General features: G+C 47.2%; 1 protein-coding gene across 1 annotated transcript in view; it reads left to right on the top strand.

Moving 5' to 3' along the window:
• The window catches only part of phldb1b (pleckstrin homology-like domain, family B, member 1b), a 55862-nt gene that overhangs the window by 17280 nt on the left and 17791 nt on the right, over nt 1–20791 (top strand). The window contains exons 5-10 of the mRNA XM_079224942.1: nt 4467–4592; nt 10829–12252; nt 17141–17434; nt 17653–17799; nt 18829–18966; nt 20007–20135. Of these exons, the coding sequence (XP_079081068.1) occupies nt 4467–4592; nt 10829–12252; nt 17141–17434; nt 17653–17799; nt 18829–18966; nt 20007–20135 (2258 nt within the window). The remainder of the gene's footprint in view (nt 1–4466; nt 4593–10828; nt 12253–17140; nt 17435–17652; nt 17800–18828; nt 18967–20006; nt 20136–20791) is intronic.

The following is a 20791-nucleotide window of genomic DNA, read 5'->3' as shown; positions in this document are numbered from 1 at the left end:
GTCAGAATGTGTTTGAACCCTGTCTAATGAATCTGGTTCGGTTGAGCTCGTTGTTGGGCGTGAGGAGGAGCTAACGGCTAACGGCTAACGGGTTGATGAGCGCTAATCGGCGTTTAGGTGATGGATGTGTTTCCCTGAAACCAGACGATTGATTGGGAGAGACGTCCCGCTGTTGAAGTGATGCATCGGCTTCCCTTTGAGGTTCAACCTCTTAATTAGTTTTTGATTGTTATTGAAAACTTTTAAAGGTCAGTTTTCTTTATTTACGGCCTCTTTTCCTTTTTTTAAATGTCACTACATGTGAGTTATTGCCGAGTATCGGCTAATGAGCCAATAGTCAACGACGTTAAATGATGTGAAAGAAAAATAGGAGCAATCTAAATGGCAGTCCGTTTATTGTCACGCACCAAGGTGTGTAATCCTGAAGATTTAAGTCCTTTTTGGATGCTTTTATTGTGAAGCAGCTTTTATTGTGAAGCATTCTTCGGCCTCTGCCACTATGGATGAAAACTACTACATAACAGAGATCAGATATTAGGTTATTACAGAATGTAAATACATTAAAGGCAGAAACAGACGGGCTCACAATTGGGTTTTACCGTCTGAACCCCGACGCAGTCGCATGATTCTCTGTGGTTTCTCTCTTCAAAATAAAAGTTATTTTTAGAAACAGAAGCATCATAAAGTAAAGAACTAGAACATGTATTTAGTCTAGAATAACTCAGTTATGACAAATCATTAAAAAATAACAATTTGTACAAGTGTTATAAATAAATAGAAACTTTTTTTTTTGGAGTGGCAATTATTTTCTGTCAAACACTAACACAGTGTTTTTGTTTCTGAATGAGCGTGTTTGTGTGTTCTCTGTTTTGCTGACACATCATGTGCTAGACCACACACACACACACACACACACACACACACACACACACACACACACACACACAGTGAGTGAGTGTCAGCTGCCAGAAGCAGTTTGTGCTGAGAGGACGATGCAAGGAGACAACGTCCTCTGAGTCCTGCAGGTCCACAACATCCCCTGTTTATTTATATATATATATATATATATATATATATATATATATTAGACTTGAAACTAAAGATTGAGACATAAACTCATGTTTACAATGTTTACTGAGGGAATAAATCAAGAGAGAAGTAGAGTAATGTATATATACTTCTATACAACCAGGGGAGTCGCCCCCTGGTGGTCAGTAGAGAGAATGCAGCTTTAACACATGAAGCATAGACTTCTATACAACCAGAGGAGTCGCCCCCTGGTGGTCAGGTTCTTTAGATTCATGGTTTAACGTAATACAATAAATAAATGATCAAACAACAACACATTAGCTGACGTATAGTCTTTATTAATCTTTTCATGATTGTTTCCGCTCCAAACCAACAGACTTGTTTTTGTCTGATCCGTCACCAAACTTCTTCTCAGCAGCGTTTTGCTTCTGGAAGAATCTTCTCAGCGGTTCAGATCGTGTTCGTGCTCGTGGGAGTGTTGATGCGGCACAATCCAGAGGAACGGTCACCACCAGACTGCTGGTGTCTTCTTCCAAACATCTAAACCAAAGTTATGTTGGGAGCTGGAAGGAAACGCTGATGGAAACTTTAATAACGGGCAAAAAGAAGTGCTGCACGGACATTTATTACCCCAATAACGAGGCTCAGCTGAAGCTGTTTGTCTGCACCGCAGCGCTCCGTCAGCGCTTCTTCTCGAGCTGACGGAGCCCAACTCGTCTGCAGAAAACGTGCACATGCACTTTTAAACACAACAGAATAAAAACAAAGGAATGTGTATCTTCTTTCTCTCTGAGATGCACATAACGCCGCTTTTAAAAACGCATGGTTTAGAGTACGCGACTCACAATCATGCGGTTTCCTCCCAAAGCTGTAAAGTAGTGCGCCCCGACAAAATAAAAGGGCGCCTGGCCTCGTCGTGCATGGCCTGGTGTCTGGCCGCTGACGGCAGAGAGGGATCTTATCTCTCTGCAGGACGGCGGCGCCGTATCGGGAAGGCCGTAAACACGAGATGGCTTATCTGGCATCGAGCGTCACGGAGCGGATGAATCAGTGACGCACGTTGTGTTTTCTATCATTTAAAACCAGAATGGTGGAGGGGAGGGAGGCAGAGCGGTGGTACCCTAGAGACAAGGGGGGTCATGTGACTACGGGCCTGGGCTGTTGGATGGATGGCTGTGATGATCATTACATTAACTCAGTTGGGTGTCATCAGCGTAGCTATGGTAGGAGAGTTGGTGTCCAGAGAGAAGAGGAGAGGACCCAGGACGGAGCCCTGAGGGACCCCAGTAGTGAGAGGACCAGGTTCAGACACAGATCCTCTCCACGTTACCCGGTAGGAGGTCGTTGAGGTCGGATGAGAAGAGGGAGAGCAGAGCCTGAGATACCAAGGTCCTGGAGGGAGGAGATGAGGATCTGGTGGTTCACTGTGTCAAAGGCAGCAGAAAGGTCATCATGATGATGATGATGATGATGACACGTCAGCCAGAAACAACAGGAGGTTTATTTGTTGTTTTTTATTGCGCAACATCATACAACAACCACAGGGAGTTTTACTTTGAATAATACGGTCGTGGGATTTAAAGTGCATCTGTCGAGCACCACGAACATGTCATGGCAGCATTGGGCAGATCTAGTCTGAGTCTAGTCCAAGGCTAGTCTCAGGTCATTGGACACAAGTCTGAGTCTAGTCCAAGTCTTTGGTCTCAAGTCTGAGTCTAGTCTTGTATCTTTGGTTCCAAGTCTAGTCTCAGGCCTTTAGATAAAAGTCTAGTCTCAGGTCTTTGATCTATAGGTCAGGTCTCTTTGGTCCCTAGTCCAAGTCTAGTCCAAGTCTTTGGTCTCAAGTCCAAGTCTAGTCTCAGGTCTTTGAGCTATAGGTCAGGTCTCTTTGGTCCCTAGTCCAAGTCTAGTCTCAAGTCTTTGGTCTCAAGTCTGAGTCTAGTCTCATCTCAGGCCTTTAGATAAAAGTCTAGTCTCAGGTCTTTGGTCTCAAGTCATTGAGCTATAGATCAGATCTCTTTGGTTTAAAGTCCAGGTCTAGTCTCAGGTCTTCAGAAAAAAGTCTAGTCTTTGGTCTCAAGTCTGAGTCTAGTCTCGTATCTTTGGTTCCAAGTCATTGGACAGCGAAACATTAAAGTTTCACTCAATGAAACCAAAACAAAGGAGCTGAAAAATGATAAAAAAGCTTGAGAGAGCTTGGTCTGTCACTCATAGTAATGTCATCCATTATTATTATTATTATTATTATTATTATTATTATTATTATTAGCCTTGAAGAGCTCCAAGAAGTGAAACCCAGAACAAGAGTCAGCGTCTGAAACAACTTCTAACGACCTGAGTACCTGACCGAACCTGATGACATCATCGTGGACCTAAAAGACTAAAATCGACTTATCAGACTCCTAACGGACTCGACGTGCTTTAAGTGGACGGTCACCTTGTTTACGGCTCAGATGCGTGTTTACGGCTTATCTCCTTAATTGGATGCATTTCCTGTCAGGAGCAGGAAGTCGGGGCGAGGCTCATCTGATGGATTACAATCAAGAGAGAAGACGGGCGTGTTTGATGTTGGGGGGATTTCACTAATTAAAAAGATAATTTACACTTCTGATGCAGCTTCTTGCTTCCCGGAAAGGAAAAATAAAATGTGTATCTTTAGAAAAATCTTTTCAAAATGCAAAAGATATTTTATTTTTTGTGGCAATGTGAATTAATAATCCATCATCAGTGTTGCGTAGTTCAGGGACTACGTGTTTCTGTTCTTTGTGTCCGTGTGTGAGAGCAACGGGAAAATCTGGAGTCAATTGACTTGGTACTTGACTTTGTGGTCAGTCTTGACTTGGGACTTTTGGGACTTGACTTGGGACTTTGGGGACTTGACTCGGGACTTTTGAGACTTGACTCGGGACTCTTGAGACTTGACTCTGACTCTGGAGACTTGACTCAGGACTCTTGGGACTCTTGAGACTTGACTCGGGACTCTTGAGACTTGACTCGGGACTCTTGAGACTTGACTTTGACTCTGGAGACTTGACTCAGGACTCTGGAGACTTGACTCAGGACTCTTGGGACTCTTGAGACTTGACTCGGGACTCTTGAGACTTGACTCGGGACTCTTGGGACTTGACTCGGGACTCTTGGGACTCTTGAGACTTGACTCGGGACTTTTGAGACTGGACTAGGGACTTGACTCTTGGGACTTTGGGGACTTGTCCGTCTTGACTTGATGAAAGCAGCATGTCTAGTGTTTCCTACGTGTTTCAGACTCAACGTGTGATCTGAATCTTAATCTTTAACACCACAATATCCCCATGAAGGTCCAACGATTCCTTGAATGGAACGACACAAAGTATCTCTTCACCAGATCAATGGACTCCTGTCCCGTCGGCAGAAGGGTGTCGGGTCCTGTACTAAATCACGTGACTTGTGTTTTGCAGGCTGCATGCTGTGTTTCGGCCAGTCGGCCTTCTTCCGCTTCAACCACCCTGAAGAAGCCTCCATGATGAAGAGCATGCTGCCCCAGGGAGGAGGCGTCTCCACGGGGGACTACCGGCTACGAGCAGGTACCGACCCGTCCACCACCGAACAAGCATGGACCTTTTCTCACAGGAATAACAACAACGCCTAAAATAAAGAAAAGTCCAGCTCCAGCCTGAATGGGCTGATTGTTGCGGCCGCTGGGCGGAGCAGCAGGCGGTGGGCTTTACAGGTGGATGTTTGCACAGCAGTAAACCTCTTGGGCATTTTTCCTCTTTTTACGACCTGGAAAGAGTGGAGGAGGTGTAGAAGCACGAGGCGGGACGAGAACTCAAGCCTTTAGTCTCGCCTTGACAAAATAAAACTCAGGGTTTTAATTGCACTTCACTGTTTACACTTGAAAAACACTCTGAGTCTGTTATTTATAACGTGGGCCACAAATCAATCCATTTCCTGAGTGGACGAACGTTAACGCTGCTCATTCTCTACCAAGAGGACCGGTCCATTGAGATAAACAAGGACATTTCATTTATTCTTCTTTTTACTTGTGAAGTGAAAATAAAGTATTATATAATTTTAATTCTTCATAACAATAATACATAGTCAAATTCAAGTGTTGTCCAAGTCTTTTCGTTTATATCTTCTACATTAAAGTCACCACGAGGAACTTTCCTTCATGTTGGTTCTGTCGCCCCCTGTGGACTAAAGAGGTAGTGTCTCTGAGCACCAGGGTCTCTTTAGAAAACCTCTCATTCTACTGCAGCAGGGTCTGACAGTCTGCTCTCAAAAGTGTCCTATTTGAACACAACTGCCTTGAATGAAGACCTGCGTCGTTGTTGTTGTCGGCCTGTAAGATGCAGAACCAGTTGTAACCCTGCAGCCTTGAATGGCGCCCAGCTGGGACCTGGTGCTGGAGTTCACACTGTGTTTTATGAGCATCTCATTCCTCTGCGTCAGTTTGTGTGTGTGTGTGCGTGTGTGTGTGTGTGTGTGTGTGTGTGTGTGTGTGTGTGTGTGTGTGTGTGTGTGTGTGTGTGTGTGTGTGCAACTGTAAGTGTAAACCTTTTCTTGGAGGCCAGGGATCTGTCACAGCGTCTTGATATTTCCTCTCTCGCTGTGGCCGCAGTATAACACACACCCGCTGGCTGCCTGGACCTCCTCAGCTCGTAATGAGTAGTGTGTGTGTGTGTGTGTGTGTGTGTGTGTGTGTGTGTGTTTACCTCCTCAGTCCGTAATGAAGGCCTTTCCGTTGTTTAGAAACCATCGTTTCCTCCGTTAGACATTCCTGAGTTGAATGATGAATAAACTCCCCGTGATCATCTGTCATCTCTACTTCTAAATAACTGTTTTAATAGCACTTGTTATCTGCATGAATTCAGAGCTATTATGGAGGGCAAACCCAGCTAATGGACCCTTCGCTAAGCCCCGCCCCTTTAAACACAGACTGGCCAATCGCAGTCCAGCTTTTGACCAACAGCTCTGAAGTGGGTCCAGACCTCGTCATTCTGGTTAAAACGTTCGTGACACTCGTCTCAACGTCCGATGTTTCAACCAGAAGACGGAGAAACGAGAAGTCAAAGTTTATTTAATTGTCTCGTAATCGACGTAATTTAGTAACGCGTTTTGTTAACCCAATCAAAGATCTTTTATTAATCTGTTATATCCAGAAAGTATTGTCAAAATAAACTAAGCGGAAGTTGCCTGCCGTTGTTTTGACGTCTGTTATTTAAGCTTTCCGAGGACCAGCTGTCTTCAGCCTCCTCCTCTTCACTGATTGGACGTTTCCTCTCCGGTCAGCAGACGGCTTTGTGGCTCTGAACTGCTCCTTAAACCGGCTCAGTTACAGGATCTCTTCCAGGGCTATTTATAGACCCAGATCCAGACTGCTGTCTGATCTCTGTCCTGAACCAGTCTCAGTATAGTCCTGGTCCTCTATAGTCTCAGTGTAGTCCTGGTCCTCTATAGTCTCAGTGTAGTCCTGGTCCTCTATAGTCTCAGTCTAGTCCTGGTCCTCTATAGTCTCAGTCTAGTCCTGGTCCTCTATAGTCTCAGTGTAGTCCTGGTCCTCTATAGTCTCAGTGTAGTCCTGGTCCTCTATAGTCTCAGTGTAGTCCTGGTCCTCTATAGTCTCAGTGTAGTCCTGGTCCTCTATAGTCTCAGTCTAGTCCTGGTCCTCTATAGTCTCAGTGTAGTCCTGGTCCTCTATAGACCTTAGTGTAGTCCTGGTCCTCTATAGACCTCAGTGTAGTCCTGGTCCTCTATAGACCTCAGTGTAGTCCTGGTCCTCTATATACCTGCTGCAGTAGAATGAGAGGTGTTCTAAAGGGAACCTGGTGCTCAGAGACACTACCACTTTAGTCCACAGGGGGCGACAGAACCAACACAACATGAAAGTTCCTCGTATCTTTAATTTGAACCTTCTAAAAGTCTTTGTTTTGACTCATTTAACATTAATTTACATCATGTGACAACTTCAAAGTCAAATTTAAACATATCTGTGTTACTCAACTACTGTACTTCTTTACTTGAGTATTTCTCTTTCAGGCTGTGACTTCTACTGCTATGGATTTAGATCTATAAATTCATCAGTATGTTAAATAATTATAAAACAGCGTCACCTTCACCATCTACCACAATAATATAACATGTCTAACAAGCACAGGGACCATTTTCTGCTTTTACTTCACCCACTTTTAATACGGTTAAAGGCATTTTTGCTAAAAATACTTTCTACTTAAGTGACATTTTCATTGGAAGAATTTAATTTAAGTGTTTTTATATTGCAATAAAAAAAGAAATACAGTTAATTTAAAGGAATTAACTTCCACTCGTAAAACACTTTACTTAAATCTTTTGAAGTTATTCCTGTTTAAGTCTAGGCTGTCTCTGTTTAATGGTGGAATAATAATGAAATATAGTTCTTTAAGTCAGTAAAGTGTTGACTCGTCTCATATCAAACGGACAGAATCTGCATTATGTGGACAATAACAATGACAAGCCATAAACTGATGTGACTCTAAAGAACAGAGCTGTAAATCTCGCAGTAGTTCAAATCGTCACGTCAAGGTAATCATGACACCGGAAGAAGGAAAGTCGTGCCTTCAAAATAAGACGCGTGTAACGTAAAACGCTAGTATTTTATACTATACATTATGTCTGTCTGCTACATTACAATATGCTTCCTGGTGTGTGCTTGTTTTAATGAGTACAGCACGTTTACAAAAACATATATTTTATTAAATCAAAGTATTTCACCTTCTTTTCCTAAACCTAACTAAGTGTCATCATCTTAATTAAACCTAACTAAGTATTTCACCATATTTTGTTAAACCTAAATAACTATTTTACCATTTTATTATAATAATAATATTACGTGGACTTTTAAAGTGAGTTGCGGTTTTATTGTGAAGGCCATCAACCGGAAACGCGTGGTTTCACGTTGCGTAACTTGACACCGGCGGTACCGTTGGCAGCAGCGGTGCCCAGCACCCCAACCCCCGGCTGAAACACCGCCTCTCCCTCGGTGCGTGTGTGTTTCGCGGGTCCAGGCACCCACCCGGCCCGGTACCGGCTCCCCGGAGGATGAGGGCCTCCGCGTGGGTCACATAGCAGGTGAACCGCGCCGAACCGGACCGGGTCGCACGTGAGTAACCCCCGCCTGAGACGAGCCGCTCTCACGCCGAACTCCATCCAGAAAACTCTCGTCTTTACTTCACGTTGCTTCCGGAACGGCGCGCGCATCGTCGGACTTAATTATCAACTAAATGCGATTTATTGGAACGTCACCCTTCAATCGGCGCGCGTGAGATCAATAAACGCGTCTTTGCGTGGGGAGAATACTCGTATGTGTGTGTTGGGGTCTCGCGCTGACATGCAGGAGGAGCATCACGTGATCCCGGTGTGTGTTTAATACGTTAAAACGTGTAATTGGCGCCGAATTGTTGAGCTGCTCGCGCGCGAGAAGACGCTACGTCATGGTGTCAGACGTCATGTTTCATCCGCACTGAAACATAAACATGTACATGTATGATTCCTTTTTAAATGAAGTCTGGCTCGGTGCACTGGAGCCATGACGTCATAGGATGGGCTTTCCCTCAGCAGACGTTTGCTTTCATGCACACACACACACACACACACACACACACACACGCACACACACACTAGGGTTCTGCACACACACACTAGGGTTCTGCACACACACACACTAGGGTTCTGCACACACACATACAAGTGTTCTGCACACACACATACAAATGTTCTGCATACACACACGCACACACACATACAAGTGTTCTGCGCACACACACACACACACGAAGCTGATGCATTATTTGTGAAGCTTCTATACTTCAGAGCGTCTTCTGCTGTCGGGAAGGGTCTGTATTATTCATACCGCTAGTCCCACGCTCTGGGTTCTAGTCCCCCGCTCTGGGTTCTAGTCCCACGCTCTGGGTTCTAGTCCCACGCTCTGGGTTCTAGTCCCATGCTCTGGGTTCTAGTCCCATGCTCTGGGTTCTAGTCCCTCACTCTGGGTTCTAGTCCCCCACACGCTCTGGGTTCTAGTCCCCCACACGCTCTGGGTTCTAGTCCCCCACACGCTCTGGGTTCTAGTCCCCCACACGCTCTGGATTCTAGTCCCCCACACGCTCTGGGTTCTAGTCCCCCACACGCTCTGGGTTCTAGTCCCTCGCTCTGGGTTCTAGTCCCCCGCTCTGGGTTCTAGTCCCCCGCTCTGGGTTCTAGTCCCTCACTCTGGATTCTAGTCCCCCACACGCTCTGGGTTCTAGTCCCTCACTCTGGGTTCTAGTCCCCCACACGCTCTGGGTTCTAGTCCCCCACACGCTCTGGGTTCTAGTCCCCCACACGCTCTGGGTTCTAGTCCCCCACACGCTCTGGGTTCTAGTCCCCCGCTCTGGGTTCTAGTCCCCCGCTCTGGGTTCTAGTCCCCCGCTCTGGATTCTAGTCCCCTGCACGCTCTGGGTTCTAGTCCCCCACACGCTCTGGGTTCTAGTCCCTCACTCTGGGTTCTAGTCCCCCGCTCTGGGTTCTAGTCCCTCGCTCTGGGTTCTAGTCCCCCGCTCTGGGTTCTAGTCCCCCGCTCTGGGTTCTAGTCCCCCGCTCTGGGTTCTAGTCCCCCACACACTCTGGGTTCTAGTCCCCCACACACTCTGGGTTCTAGTCCCCCGCTCTGGGTTCTAGTCCCCCGTGGCCCAGCGGTTCTGTTGCAGTGATCTAGGATCCTGGCGCTGTGGAGATGGACCATGTGTTCTGTGCCTCAGTGATTTGGTTATCTGGGCTCATTTTCTCCTGATCCCTATCGCCGCACAGGCCTGTCTCCTGCGTCCTCGGCTGCGTCCTTCCTCGTTTCCTCACCGCCTATCCCTCCTGGAATCTGGTTTTTATGGACATGAGGATCTGAAATATCATCTCAAATGTCTTGTCCAGTCTGACTAAACCAGGAAGGAAAGAACATGTTGTGGTCGTGATGGCACCTAAACGGAGTTCTGGAAAGTCACCAAAACAAATTGGATGAAACGCGGTAAAATATGGCAAGAAACCCTGAAAATAGGTGCTCACTTCCTGTTCACTAGTTGCAAAAATCCAAGATGGCGACGGCCCAGATGTCGAACTCGAGGCTTCAAAACATCCGTTCACAACCCAGTGTTTAATCAGGGTTCTTACGCTCATGGAGAACCTGGAAAAGTCATGGAGTTTTAAAATGGTTATTTCCAGGCCTGGAAAAGTCCTTGAAAAAAATAAAATCCCCAAAGTTTAGTAAGTCATGTAAATGTGTTATATTCATGTGTTCATGACGTTCATTTACGCTGAGTTTGAAATAATTAATATGCTTTTAAAAGAAAGACTCAAAATATAAGCAGGCATACATACAGGCATCTATATAAATGTTTATTCTTTTAATCAAACTATTGTCTCATTCATTTGAGTCATTTAAGGTTTACTGTATGCTTTGTGTTCTCATTGTTAGTTTAAATACTACATTTACTCACTTTTTACTGTTTACACCCAAACTTCACTAAATGTTTGTAATGGAAATTTGGTTAAAAGTCATGGAAATCCATTGGTCAGAATGTGTATGAACCCTGATATGTGCTCACTTCCTGCTCACTGGTTGCAAAAATCCAAGATGGCGACGTCCAAGATGTCAGACTCGAGGCTTCAAAACATCCGTTCACAACCCAGTGGATTATTTTATGGCCGATGACTGGAATCCTTCAGTTTGAGGATAATTGAGACGAAAGATTGAACATAACTCTGTGAGATGTTAAGAGTTAAACATTCTTTCCTGCCTCCTCTCCCTCAGACGCTGAGAGCTTCGTCAATGGGAACCACCCGGCCCAGTCTCCCCCGGCGCCCGGCTCCAGAGTCCAGTCCGAGCACAGCGCGATCGTCAGCTCCATCGAGAAGGACCTGCAGGACATCATGGACTCCCTGGTGATGGACGACCTCCCGCCTCCGGGCCCTCGCTCCCCGCTGTCGCCCATGCTCAACGGCGGTGGCCGCTACCCTCCGGCGTCCCCGCCCACCAGCCCCGGGGCCATGTCGGTGGGGTCCAGCTACGAGAACGCGTCCCCGCCCTTCTCCCCGCTGTCCTCGCCCTCGGCGGCGAGCAGCGGCAGCTTCCACAGCCCGTCTCCTAGCGGCGGCGGAGGACCTCCGGACCCGAGCGCCTCTCTGCCGCCGGTGCCGGTGCGCTCCTCCAGCTACAACTTCACCGCTCAGGGCCAGAGGGTCCAGGAGAGTCCCCGGCTTCAGAGGAAGGCCCAGAAAGAGGCCCCGCAGAGCCGCAGGGGACTCGGTCCAGAGGGGTCCGAGAGCCCCCGCCTCCTGTCCTCCAACGAGTCCCTTAGCGGTAGGACCCTCGTAGTTCCGGGTAGCCCTCGTCTCCTATCCTCCAACGAGTCCCTTAGCGGTAGGACCCTCGTGCCGGGTGGCCCCCGCATGTTCCCCGGCGGCCCGTCCCCGTCTCCCAGGACCAAGACCGCCACCGCCGGTCTGGTCTCTGAACGGGCTGGGGGGCCTTTCCAGGAAAGGCCCCCCAGCCCGTTCAGAGACCAGACCGGTCTCGCCGATTGCCCCTCCAGGCAGTTGTCCCAACCCGGCAGGGCCTTCCAGCCGCCCCTGGACCCCATCGTCCACATCCTCCAGGGGCCTCCGCTCCAGAGCCCCCGTCTGCTGCAGGCTCCCGAGAGCCCCCGCGTGGCCCGCAGGAACCTGGATCTGAACGGCGTGGGCGTGGGCGGCTGCGGCATGAGGGAGCTGCCGCCGCTCAGCCCCTCCATGGCTCGGAGAGGGGTCCCCGTGCTCCCGGGGGCCTTTCCCACCTCCAGGACTCCGGAGAGCCCCTCAAGTTTGGGCAAGCTGGTCCCAGAGAGCCCGAGGCTCCGGCGCAGGACCGGGTCCGCCTCCGAGGACCGGGGGGTCCGGGCCCGCAGTCCGTCGCCGACCTCCCTGATGACGGAGGGCGGCGGCGTTCGCAAGGCGGGCTTCGGGAACTCGCTGTCGCCCGCGTACAGTCTGGGCTCGCTGCCCGGCTCGTCCCCGGCATCGAGCCCCCGGAGCCGCAGGAAGATGGCCGGCGGCGGTGGCGCCGCGGGCCGGCCGCACCCCGCCATGCGGGAGCGCAAGAACAGCATCTCCGAGATCAGCGACAACGAGGACGAGCTGCTGGAGTACCACCGGCGGCAGCGCGAGGAGCGGCTGCGGGAGCAGGAGATGGAGCGGCTGGTGAGTCGGGAATCGAACCGCCGTTCAATTACACATTGTGTGTGTTCTCGTTTATCAGTATTAGTGAGCTGCTTCCCTCTACAAATATTTTTTAAACAGGGTTGTAGATTTGATACGGCTCTCAATTAATGCTCAATGTTGAGCTAAGATCTGTTTTCTGTTTTGAGAGACGCAGAAAAGACTTCACTAACTAAACATTTAAAACCAGCATTTCCTCTAGCGCCCCACCTGTAATAAACACCGCCCCAGTTTGATAAATACTGACTGAAGGAAACACGCTGTTCATTTATTTTAATGACGACCACAAAGTGAGCCGGCTTTGTCACTGCCGTGTGTTTTTCTGGCTTTTGGAAGAAGCGTGTTTTTAAAGTGTGAAGGCTGAGAGTCGTGTGGTGGTTTCTCAGAGAGGCTGTTACCTGACCAGTGAGGTTACTGGTTAGGGTTAAAACACACAGAGAGGCTGTTACCTGACCAGTGAGGTTACTGGTTAGGGTTAAAACACACAGAGAGGCTGATATTCGGCTAATATATTTGTGAAAATCCCAAATATTGATATCAGATTTGGCCTCAAATCTTTCACATTAAGAGCCATGAGTGAATCAAGTATTCAACATTTGAATGATATCTGCAGCTTCCCAGCAGCCTCTTTCCTCCCAGAATGCTTTGTTTTCTGGTCTTCAGCTGTGACGCCACATGAAAGACGTCCGGCGACTAATTTCAGGCCGAAGGGTCACGAGGCGTCTCTCCTCCAGGAACTGGTTTGCTCAAATGTCAATATCTCTTTGTGTGCTTTGGAAGCTGCAGAGTCCAAAGGTGGTTGTGTCTTAAAAAAAGAAAAGAAACCTTCAATGAGAACAAAAGACTTGTGTTTGACTGATGCTTTAGCTTTAAGTTTTCAGCTCTGATCATCGATTGTCTATTTATTACCCGTCGTTTTAATCATTTAGTCATAATAATATAATCCAGAGAGTCTGATTCTAATTCTGTGCATTTGTTTTAAATAAATCCCGTGAACGTCTCCTCACTGAGTTAACAACATTAGAGTTAATTAAAGCTCCAGTCTCTCTGGAATAACTTCAAAACATCAGGGATTCAGAACATTGAATTCATTTCTATTCAATTTTATTTTCTCCAGCTCAAAATCACAGATGACATTTAAACGCCTTTAAAACCTGTTCAATCCTCGGAAAACAGAAGTTTACAGAATGAATGTACTCATGATATATATATATATATATATCTAAAATATATATATATATATACATATTTTCTTTAAATATTTTTATAATATCATTTTTTATAAAAGTATTTGTAATCAATCTGGTTCTGCTGTGGCGCGTTCTCTCCACTAGAGGGCGTCGTCTCACTGTTCTGTCAATCCACCAAAATACATGAACACAATACATATTTCATGATGACGAGTCCTGTTGCAACATGTGTTTGTTGTTTTCTTGTGATTAATTCATGATGTCTGATTTATTTATTTAAAAGCGTAAACTTCAAAGAATAGGATTACATTGTCTAATTATATATTCATTATTGGTTTTGTCCCCCGGCAGTTCAGAATGTTTTAATCATCACATAAGAGAGAATGTTTAAAAATGACTTTCATTGATCATTAAAATAGACAAAGATTAATTTTCTGTCAATCAACGAATCAATTAATTCACTCATTGTTGCATCTTTTTTATTAGTTTGCTTTGACGGACAAAACAAAAGGTGTGTGTGTGTGTGTGTGTGTGTGTGTGTGTGTGTGTGTGTGTGTGTGTGTGTGTGTGTGTGTGTGTGTGTGTGTGTGTGTGTGTGTGTGTGTGTGTGTGTGTGTGGCTGATTGCCATGACATCCTGTGTTCTACGTTGTGAGTTTAGTTTAGTTCACAACAACAAACAGAAGCATCTTTCAGTGAAGAAAATAAGTTAAAAGTCTGTTTCAAGTAAAGAGAATATATACTGTATATACACTCGCCTCCCACTCAGGAAGTCCCCAAACATTTTGGGGTATGACTCCGCCCCCTCCCAGGCCCCGCCCCCTCCAGACTCCTCCCCTCACAGACCTGTGGAGGTTTGGCTTCTCTTCTGAGAACCACTTCACTAACAGGAGCTGAGAGGAGGAAGCCACGTCCTGCAGCCCTGTAGAGAGAGAGAGTGTGTGTGTGTGTGTGTGTGTGTGAGAGATGGACCGGTATCACGTCAGCAGCACCGCCCCGGTACTGAGGCGAGGTCCAATCAGGGCGCAGGCCTCCGGGCAGCTGCTGGTTCTGGTTCTGGTTCAGGAGGAGGAGACGCTGCTGAAGGTAACGGCGCCGAGGCCTTCAGGAGGCAGGAGGCGTGACGCTGTGTTAATGTGATGGTCTGATGGCGTGATGGCGTGTTGGCCTGTTGGCGTGTTGGCCTGTTGGCCTGTTGGCCTGTTGGCGTGTTGGCGTGTTGGCGTGTTGGCCTGTTGGCGTGTTGGCCTGTTGGCCTGTTGGCGTGTTGGCGTGATGGCGTGTTGGCGTGTTGGCGTGTTGGCGTGTTGGCGTGTTGGCGTGTTGGCGTGTTGGCGTGTTGGCGTGTTGGCGTGTTGGCGTGATGGCGTGATGGCCTGTTGGCGTGTTGGCCTGTTGGCGTGTTGGCCTGTTGGCGTGTTGGCCTGTTGGCCTGTTGGCCTGTTGGCGTGTTGGCGTGTTGGCGTGTTGGCGTGTTGGCGTGTTGGCGTGATGGCGTGATGGCCTGTTGGCGTGTTGGCCTGTTGGCGTGTTGGCCTGTTGGCGTGTTGGCCTGTTGGCGTGATGGCCTGTTGGCGTGTTGGCCTGTTGGCCTGTTGGCGTGTTGGCGTGTTGGCGTGTTGGAAAATGTATCATATATCCGTTGTTGGCGGTAAACCTGAGGGCCGGATAGAACGCTGCTGTGGTGGTGCGTTCAAAGACAAGTGAACGTGTCGTACGTGAGGGTTCTTTGGTGATTCTACAAGAGAAGGACCTGCTGCGTCCATCGAACTAGAACAGTAGTAAAGAGGAGACATGATTTTATTGGTTGTACAGAAAGAAGTTGGTGCCTCCGAGGTCAGAGGTCAGAGCCGTGCTGCGGCTCCAGCAGAAGACTCACTTGGTTGTAATGATGCATATAAGATAACATAAAGAAATTAACAGGATGTGTAACATTTATTATTACAATTAACACTTGAAATGACGACGAAAGAAGAACATTTCAAACTGATTTTGTATTGAAATCAATCACAGAGCTAAGCGTGCTAAAGCAGCTAACGGAGCTACGAGTGCTAATGCAGCTAACAGAGCCAAGAGTGCTAATGGAGGTAACGGAGCTAAGAGTGCTAATGGAGCTAAGAGGGCTAAAGCAGCTAACGGAGCCAAGAGAGCTAACGGTGTTTACTTAAGGATCTTCATATTGAATCTCTACATTTTCTGTTTGCTGTGCAGCACATTTTTCCTCTGAAGCGACGTGAGAATCTGCTGCAGACTCATAGCAACAACGACTCCATGAAGCTGCTCATTATCGTCAGCGGTGTTTAGAGAACGTAAACACACAACCACTGAACGCTAGCCTGAGCATGCAGCCTGTCATCACTGTCTTTCATGTTGACGTGTGTGACGGGATGAGTGGAACCCTCACTTTGAGAAGCGCCTGCAGGGCTTTGGATCTTCACCCCGTCTCCTCTTCTAGAGGTGTAGTCGACTCTTTCTTAGAAGATTCTTCTTCTCTGTCATCAAACCGAGTCGTCTGAGCCCACGAGGCTCGTGAGCTTCAAGTCGTAAACAGGAGACGTTGCGTTCTTTAAGTGTTTACACAACACTTTGCAGCTGCTTCCAGTGTCCTCATGCCGAAGGGCCCTACACGCTAAATAAACCTTTAAGACCTTCATCAGGTTCACGCTGCTCGAGTCGCTGAGTCGACCTGGAAGAATCATCAACGTCAAAAACCAAACTAAAACCAAAACAAAATCGGCTCATTTTCTTCCCGAGTTATTGAGACCCTGAATGCAGCGCATTTAGATTTGTAGAATTTGTTCATCATTCAGCGCCTCGTTTCAGGGTTTGAGCTGTAACTTCACACAGCGTCCATCATGAGAGATAAACGTTTTCCTTCTAGTGAACACCCACCGTGCCGAGAGACGCCGAGTCTGCAGCAGCTGAGCTTCAGAGCCAGAGGCCGCCATGTTGTGTTGGTCCAACCATGAGGGTCCAGGTCTCTAGGACACAGTCAGGACCTCTTTCTGCTGCCTTCATTACATAGTTCCTCAATTCAAAGCTTCAGGGGGCAACTCCTCTGGTTGTATAGAAGTCTATGCTTCACATGTTAAAGCTGCATTCTCTCTACTGACCACCAGGTGACTCCTCTGGTTGTATAGAAGTCTATGCTTCACGTGTTAAAGCTGCATTCTCTCTACTGACCACCAGGTGACTCCTCTGGTTGTATAGAAGTATATGCTTCACGTGTTAAAGCTGCATTCTCTCTCCTGACCACCAGGGGGCGACTCCTCTGGTTGTATAGAAGTATATGCTTCATGTCTTAAAGCTGCATTCTCTCTCCTGACCACCAGGGGGCGACTCCTCTGGTTGTATAGAAGTCTATGCTTCATGTGTTAAAGCTGCATTCTCTCTCCTGACCACCAGGGGGCGACTCTGGTTGTATAGAAGTCTCTGCTTCACGTGTTAAAGCTGCATTCTCTCTACTGACCACCAGGCGGCGACTCCTCTGGTTGTTTAGAAGTATATGCTTCATGTGTTAAAGCTGCATTCTCTCTCCTGACCACCAGGTGACTCCTCTGGTTGTATAGAAGTCTCTGCTTCACGTGTTAAAGCTGCATTCTCTCTCCTGACCACCAGGCGACTCCTCTGGTTGTATAGAAGTCTCTGCTTCACGTGTTAAAGCTTGTGTTTCGTCCCCAGGAGAGACAGCGTCTGGAGACGATCCTCAACCTCTGCGCCGAGTACAACAAAGCCGAGCCCGACGGTCTGGACCCGGTCTCGGGGAGGACGGGGTTCCCCGGCGGGCCGGCGGACGGCTCGGCCCGCAGAGCGTCCCTGGAGAACGTCCTGGGGTCGGCCGGTTCCTCGGCCGCGCTGCGCCTCCTGCAGAGGCAGCGCGAGAGCGACGAGGAGAACCTGAAGGAGGAGTGCAGCAGCACGGAGAGCACCCATCAGGAGGTGAGGAGGAGGAGGAGCGCGGCTCCTTCAGGGAGCGTTGGAATTCACGGTTTCGCTCATCATCGTCACACTGGAGGAGGAAGAATTGTCCTTTTCTGTTCAGTGGCAACTTATTAAAGCTCTTAAAGCGTAGTTTGGACTGTGAAGCTAATATTTAGCAGCCAAATGAAATAGTTTACATGATATTCAACCTTCTGTTTGAGTTTTAAACCCTGTAGACGTGCATCTTTAGCGTTGCATCTTCTCCCCGGCAGCACGAGGACTCGCCCGGGTCGGGCGGCGCCGGCCGGCTGGAGCTGAACTACCTGGAGGACGAGCGCGTCCGCGTCCTCTCTCGCGTGGACGAGCTGAAGAGCCGGCTGACGGAGCTGGAGCAGCAGCTACAGGAGTCCAAGCAGGAGGTGCAGTACCAGCTCTGGGCTTCTACAGCAGCAGGATGAGCTGCATCTACGGAAGCCCCGAGGGGACAAATGAGGAGAAAACGAGAGTCCTAGTTATTTTTGAAGATTGAACTAAATGCATTTCTCTTTTTTTCACATGTTCTCAACTTTTTTTTTTTTAATCGTCCATCCTGTTGTGGTTGTAATACTCATTTCGACCACAAGGGGCCGAAGTGCGTCACAAGCTCTAAATGAGACTAAAAGCTTTCGTGTAAACGGCAGTTTAGCGCCGATCGAAAGACATTTGTAGCCAAAATAAAGACGTGACGGTAAAGTTGCAGAACTTGGTAACACACACACACATATATATATATATATATATATATATATATATATATATATATATATATATATATATATATATATATATATATGTGTATATATATATGTGTATATGTATGTGTGTGTGTACGTGTTTAGAGAGAAAGAAAAGAGTGCTTTTAGTTTTTAAACGTAAAGTGAGGGTGCACTTCCACCTATTGTGGCCAAAATGTATATTATAACAACAAACACTTAAAAACACAAATAAATAAATGTTCACCTACAAAAAACTATATTTTTTCACTGAAAATAAGCTTTTTTTTTATGTCAAACATGTTGTAAATACGGCTAAAAGCCTTCAATTAAATTATTTTGTATCGCCCAAAATCACAAAATTGCCTCAGAGGCAAATCTGAGTTTTCAGGATTCAGAGGATTAATTTTTCACAAACACAGGTTTCATATGTTGTGTTTGAGCGAGTTATGTAAATACAGACTCACCTGGAACAACGTAGTGGTGCACTTCCGCCTCTAGTGGCCAAGACGAGTATTACAACAACATCACTACATTTCTTTCACCTGTAGGTCGAATATATATATTATTTTTAAAGGACCTTAAATATCGTCCTGTAAAACGTGTTTTCACCGTTTCTTCAGTCAGAAACGGGTTTAGAACACGGTTTCCTCGGTAAACGGGCGCAGCGTCTTGACCCTTCGCTCCACCCTGCAGGCCGAGATGGAGCGCGCCTTGCTGCAGGGCGAGAGGCAGGCCGAGCTCGAGCAGATGGAGGCCGAGACGGACATCATCTCCCAGCTGCAGCACAAGCTGGACCAGCTGGAGAGCGCCATCCAGAGGGAGAAGGACAAGGTACAGCAGAGGATTCATAGCCATGCCCACGGAATAACACCGATTGGTTCATGAGCTGGCAACTGCACCACCAGTTATCATACATCATATATATATTCATATAGGAGAGAGGTTGTGCACATTATATAACAGACGCTGCCCACTGTTCCTCTCTTGGTTGATCATGTGATTGCATGTTCTCATGTTCTCGGTGTTTCTCTCAGGTCGACTCCTCTTTCTCCTCAGTCTTCACTAACATCCCTTAACCTCTAACTCTTCACTGCGTCGGCATGTCGGACTCTGGGCCGGGTCCACGGGTCCGTTTGGGTTCTGTAGCTTTCGGTTCTGCAGTGCACGGGTTCTGGGTTCTAGTGGACGGTGGAAACTGGCAGCATGTTCTCTGTACTTTTTAATTGAACCTGGAAAAGTCATGGAGTTTTAAAATGGTTATTTCCAGGCCTGGAAAAGTCCTTGAAAAAAATCCCCAAAGTTTAGTGAAAGTCATGTAAATGTGTTATATTCATGTGTTCATGATTTTGAAATAATGAATATTGTTTTAAAAGAAAGACTCAAAATATAAGCAGGCATACATACAGGCATCTATATAAATGTTTATTCTTTTAATCAAACTATTGTCTCATTCATTTGAGTCATTTAAGGTTTACTGTATGCTTTGTGTTCTCATTGTTAGTTTAAATACTACATTTACTCACTTTTTACTGTTTACACCCAGATTTCACTAAATGTTTGTCATGGACATTTGGTTTAAAGTCATGAAACCCATTGGTCAGGATGTGTGTGAACCCTGCGAAGAGACGCCATGTTTCTGGACAATTTCTGTCTCTCCATGAAGTTTATTAGTTGGATGTGAGCGTCTCAATCTGTCTGTTTTTAAACCGTTGTAACCTCCTACTTCCTGTTCCCTGCAAAGCCCAATAATCATCTGTTGCTAACTCCTTGCAGCTTTTTATTTGCATGGCGTTGATTTTAAGCAGTCTCTCTCTCTCTCCCTCGTCCATCCATCGTGTGTGTGTGTGTGGGTGTGTGTTGTGTCTTTCTAGGAGAGGGATAATGTTGAGGCCGAGCGCCGGGCCCTGCAGAGCCTCCAGGAAGGGTTCGCTGAGCTGGAGCACCAGCTTCATAACTGTCCCGAGTCGCTGCGGGAACAGTTACAGGAACAGCTCAAAAGGGTGGGTCGCTAGTCCCCCTCAGTCCACACACACACACACACACACTTGTAATCGCAGCCCTGTGAGGACCTTGTCTAGGAGGTGTCACGTGGGGACACACTCACACACACACACACACCAGTTAGTGTATCTATGAGAAGCCCCTCCCCCTCCACACCTACATGCTACCGAAGCCCTCGGGTCGACACATCTTTGGTAAAAATGTGCGTCATGTGACCCGCATGTGTGACTCTGATCTGCGCCTCTTCTTCTGTGGTGTGTCGCATAATGTGTGTAACTGCTCACTAATCCATTAACAGAGACCTCTGACTCGATGCCTCCTCCTCTGTCCTCCCTCGCTCTCGTCCTGCGACTTCTCTTTCCGGAAAGGAGTGTTTTCTTTTCTTTTTCATGCATTTGTTGCACACAACGCAGAACAAATGTTGTTCAGAGGTTTTTAAAAGTGCACTGTGTAATATTTGGCCAGCCGTACATCCAAACCAATAGGGGGCAGCATTTTACAAAATATACGCAAAATAAAGACTCGTCAAAATTTCACTGCGATCTTCAGGTGTGGTGTCGGCCAATAGTTTAGTTAAAGTTCGCCATGTTCATTTCTATAAATGTAATTAATGCTGCTGTTAGATTGCTGCTGGACGACCCTCGTTAATAGAGAT

Source organism: Taurulus bubalis (assembly GCF_910589615.1).
Source record: "Taurulus bubalis genome assembly, chromosome: 10".
NCBI lineage: Eukaryota > Metazoa > Chordata > Actinopteri > Perciformes > Cottidae > Taurulus > Taurulus bubalis.
This window is presented reverse-complemented; position numbering and strand designations above follow the sequence as displayed.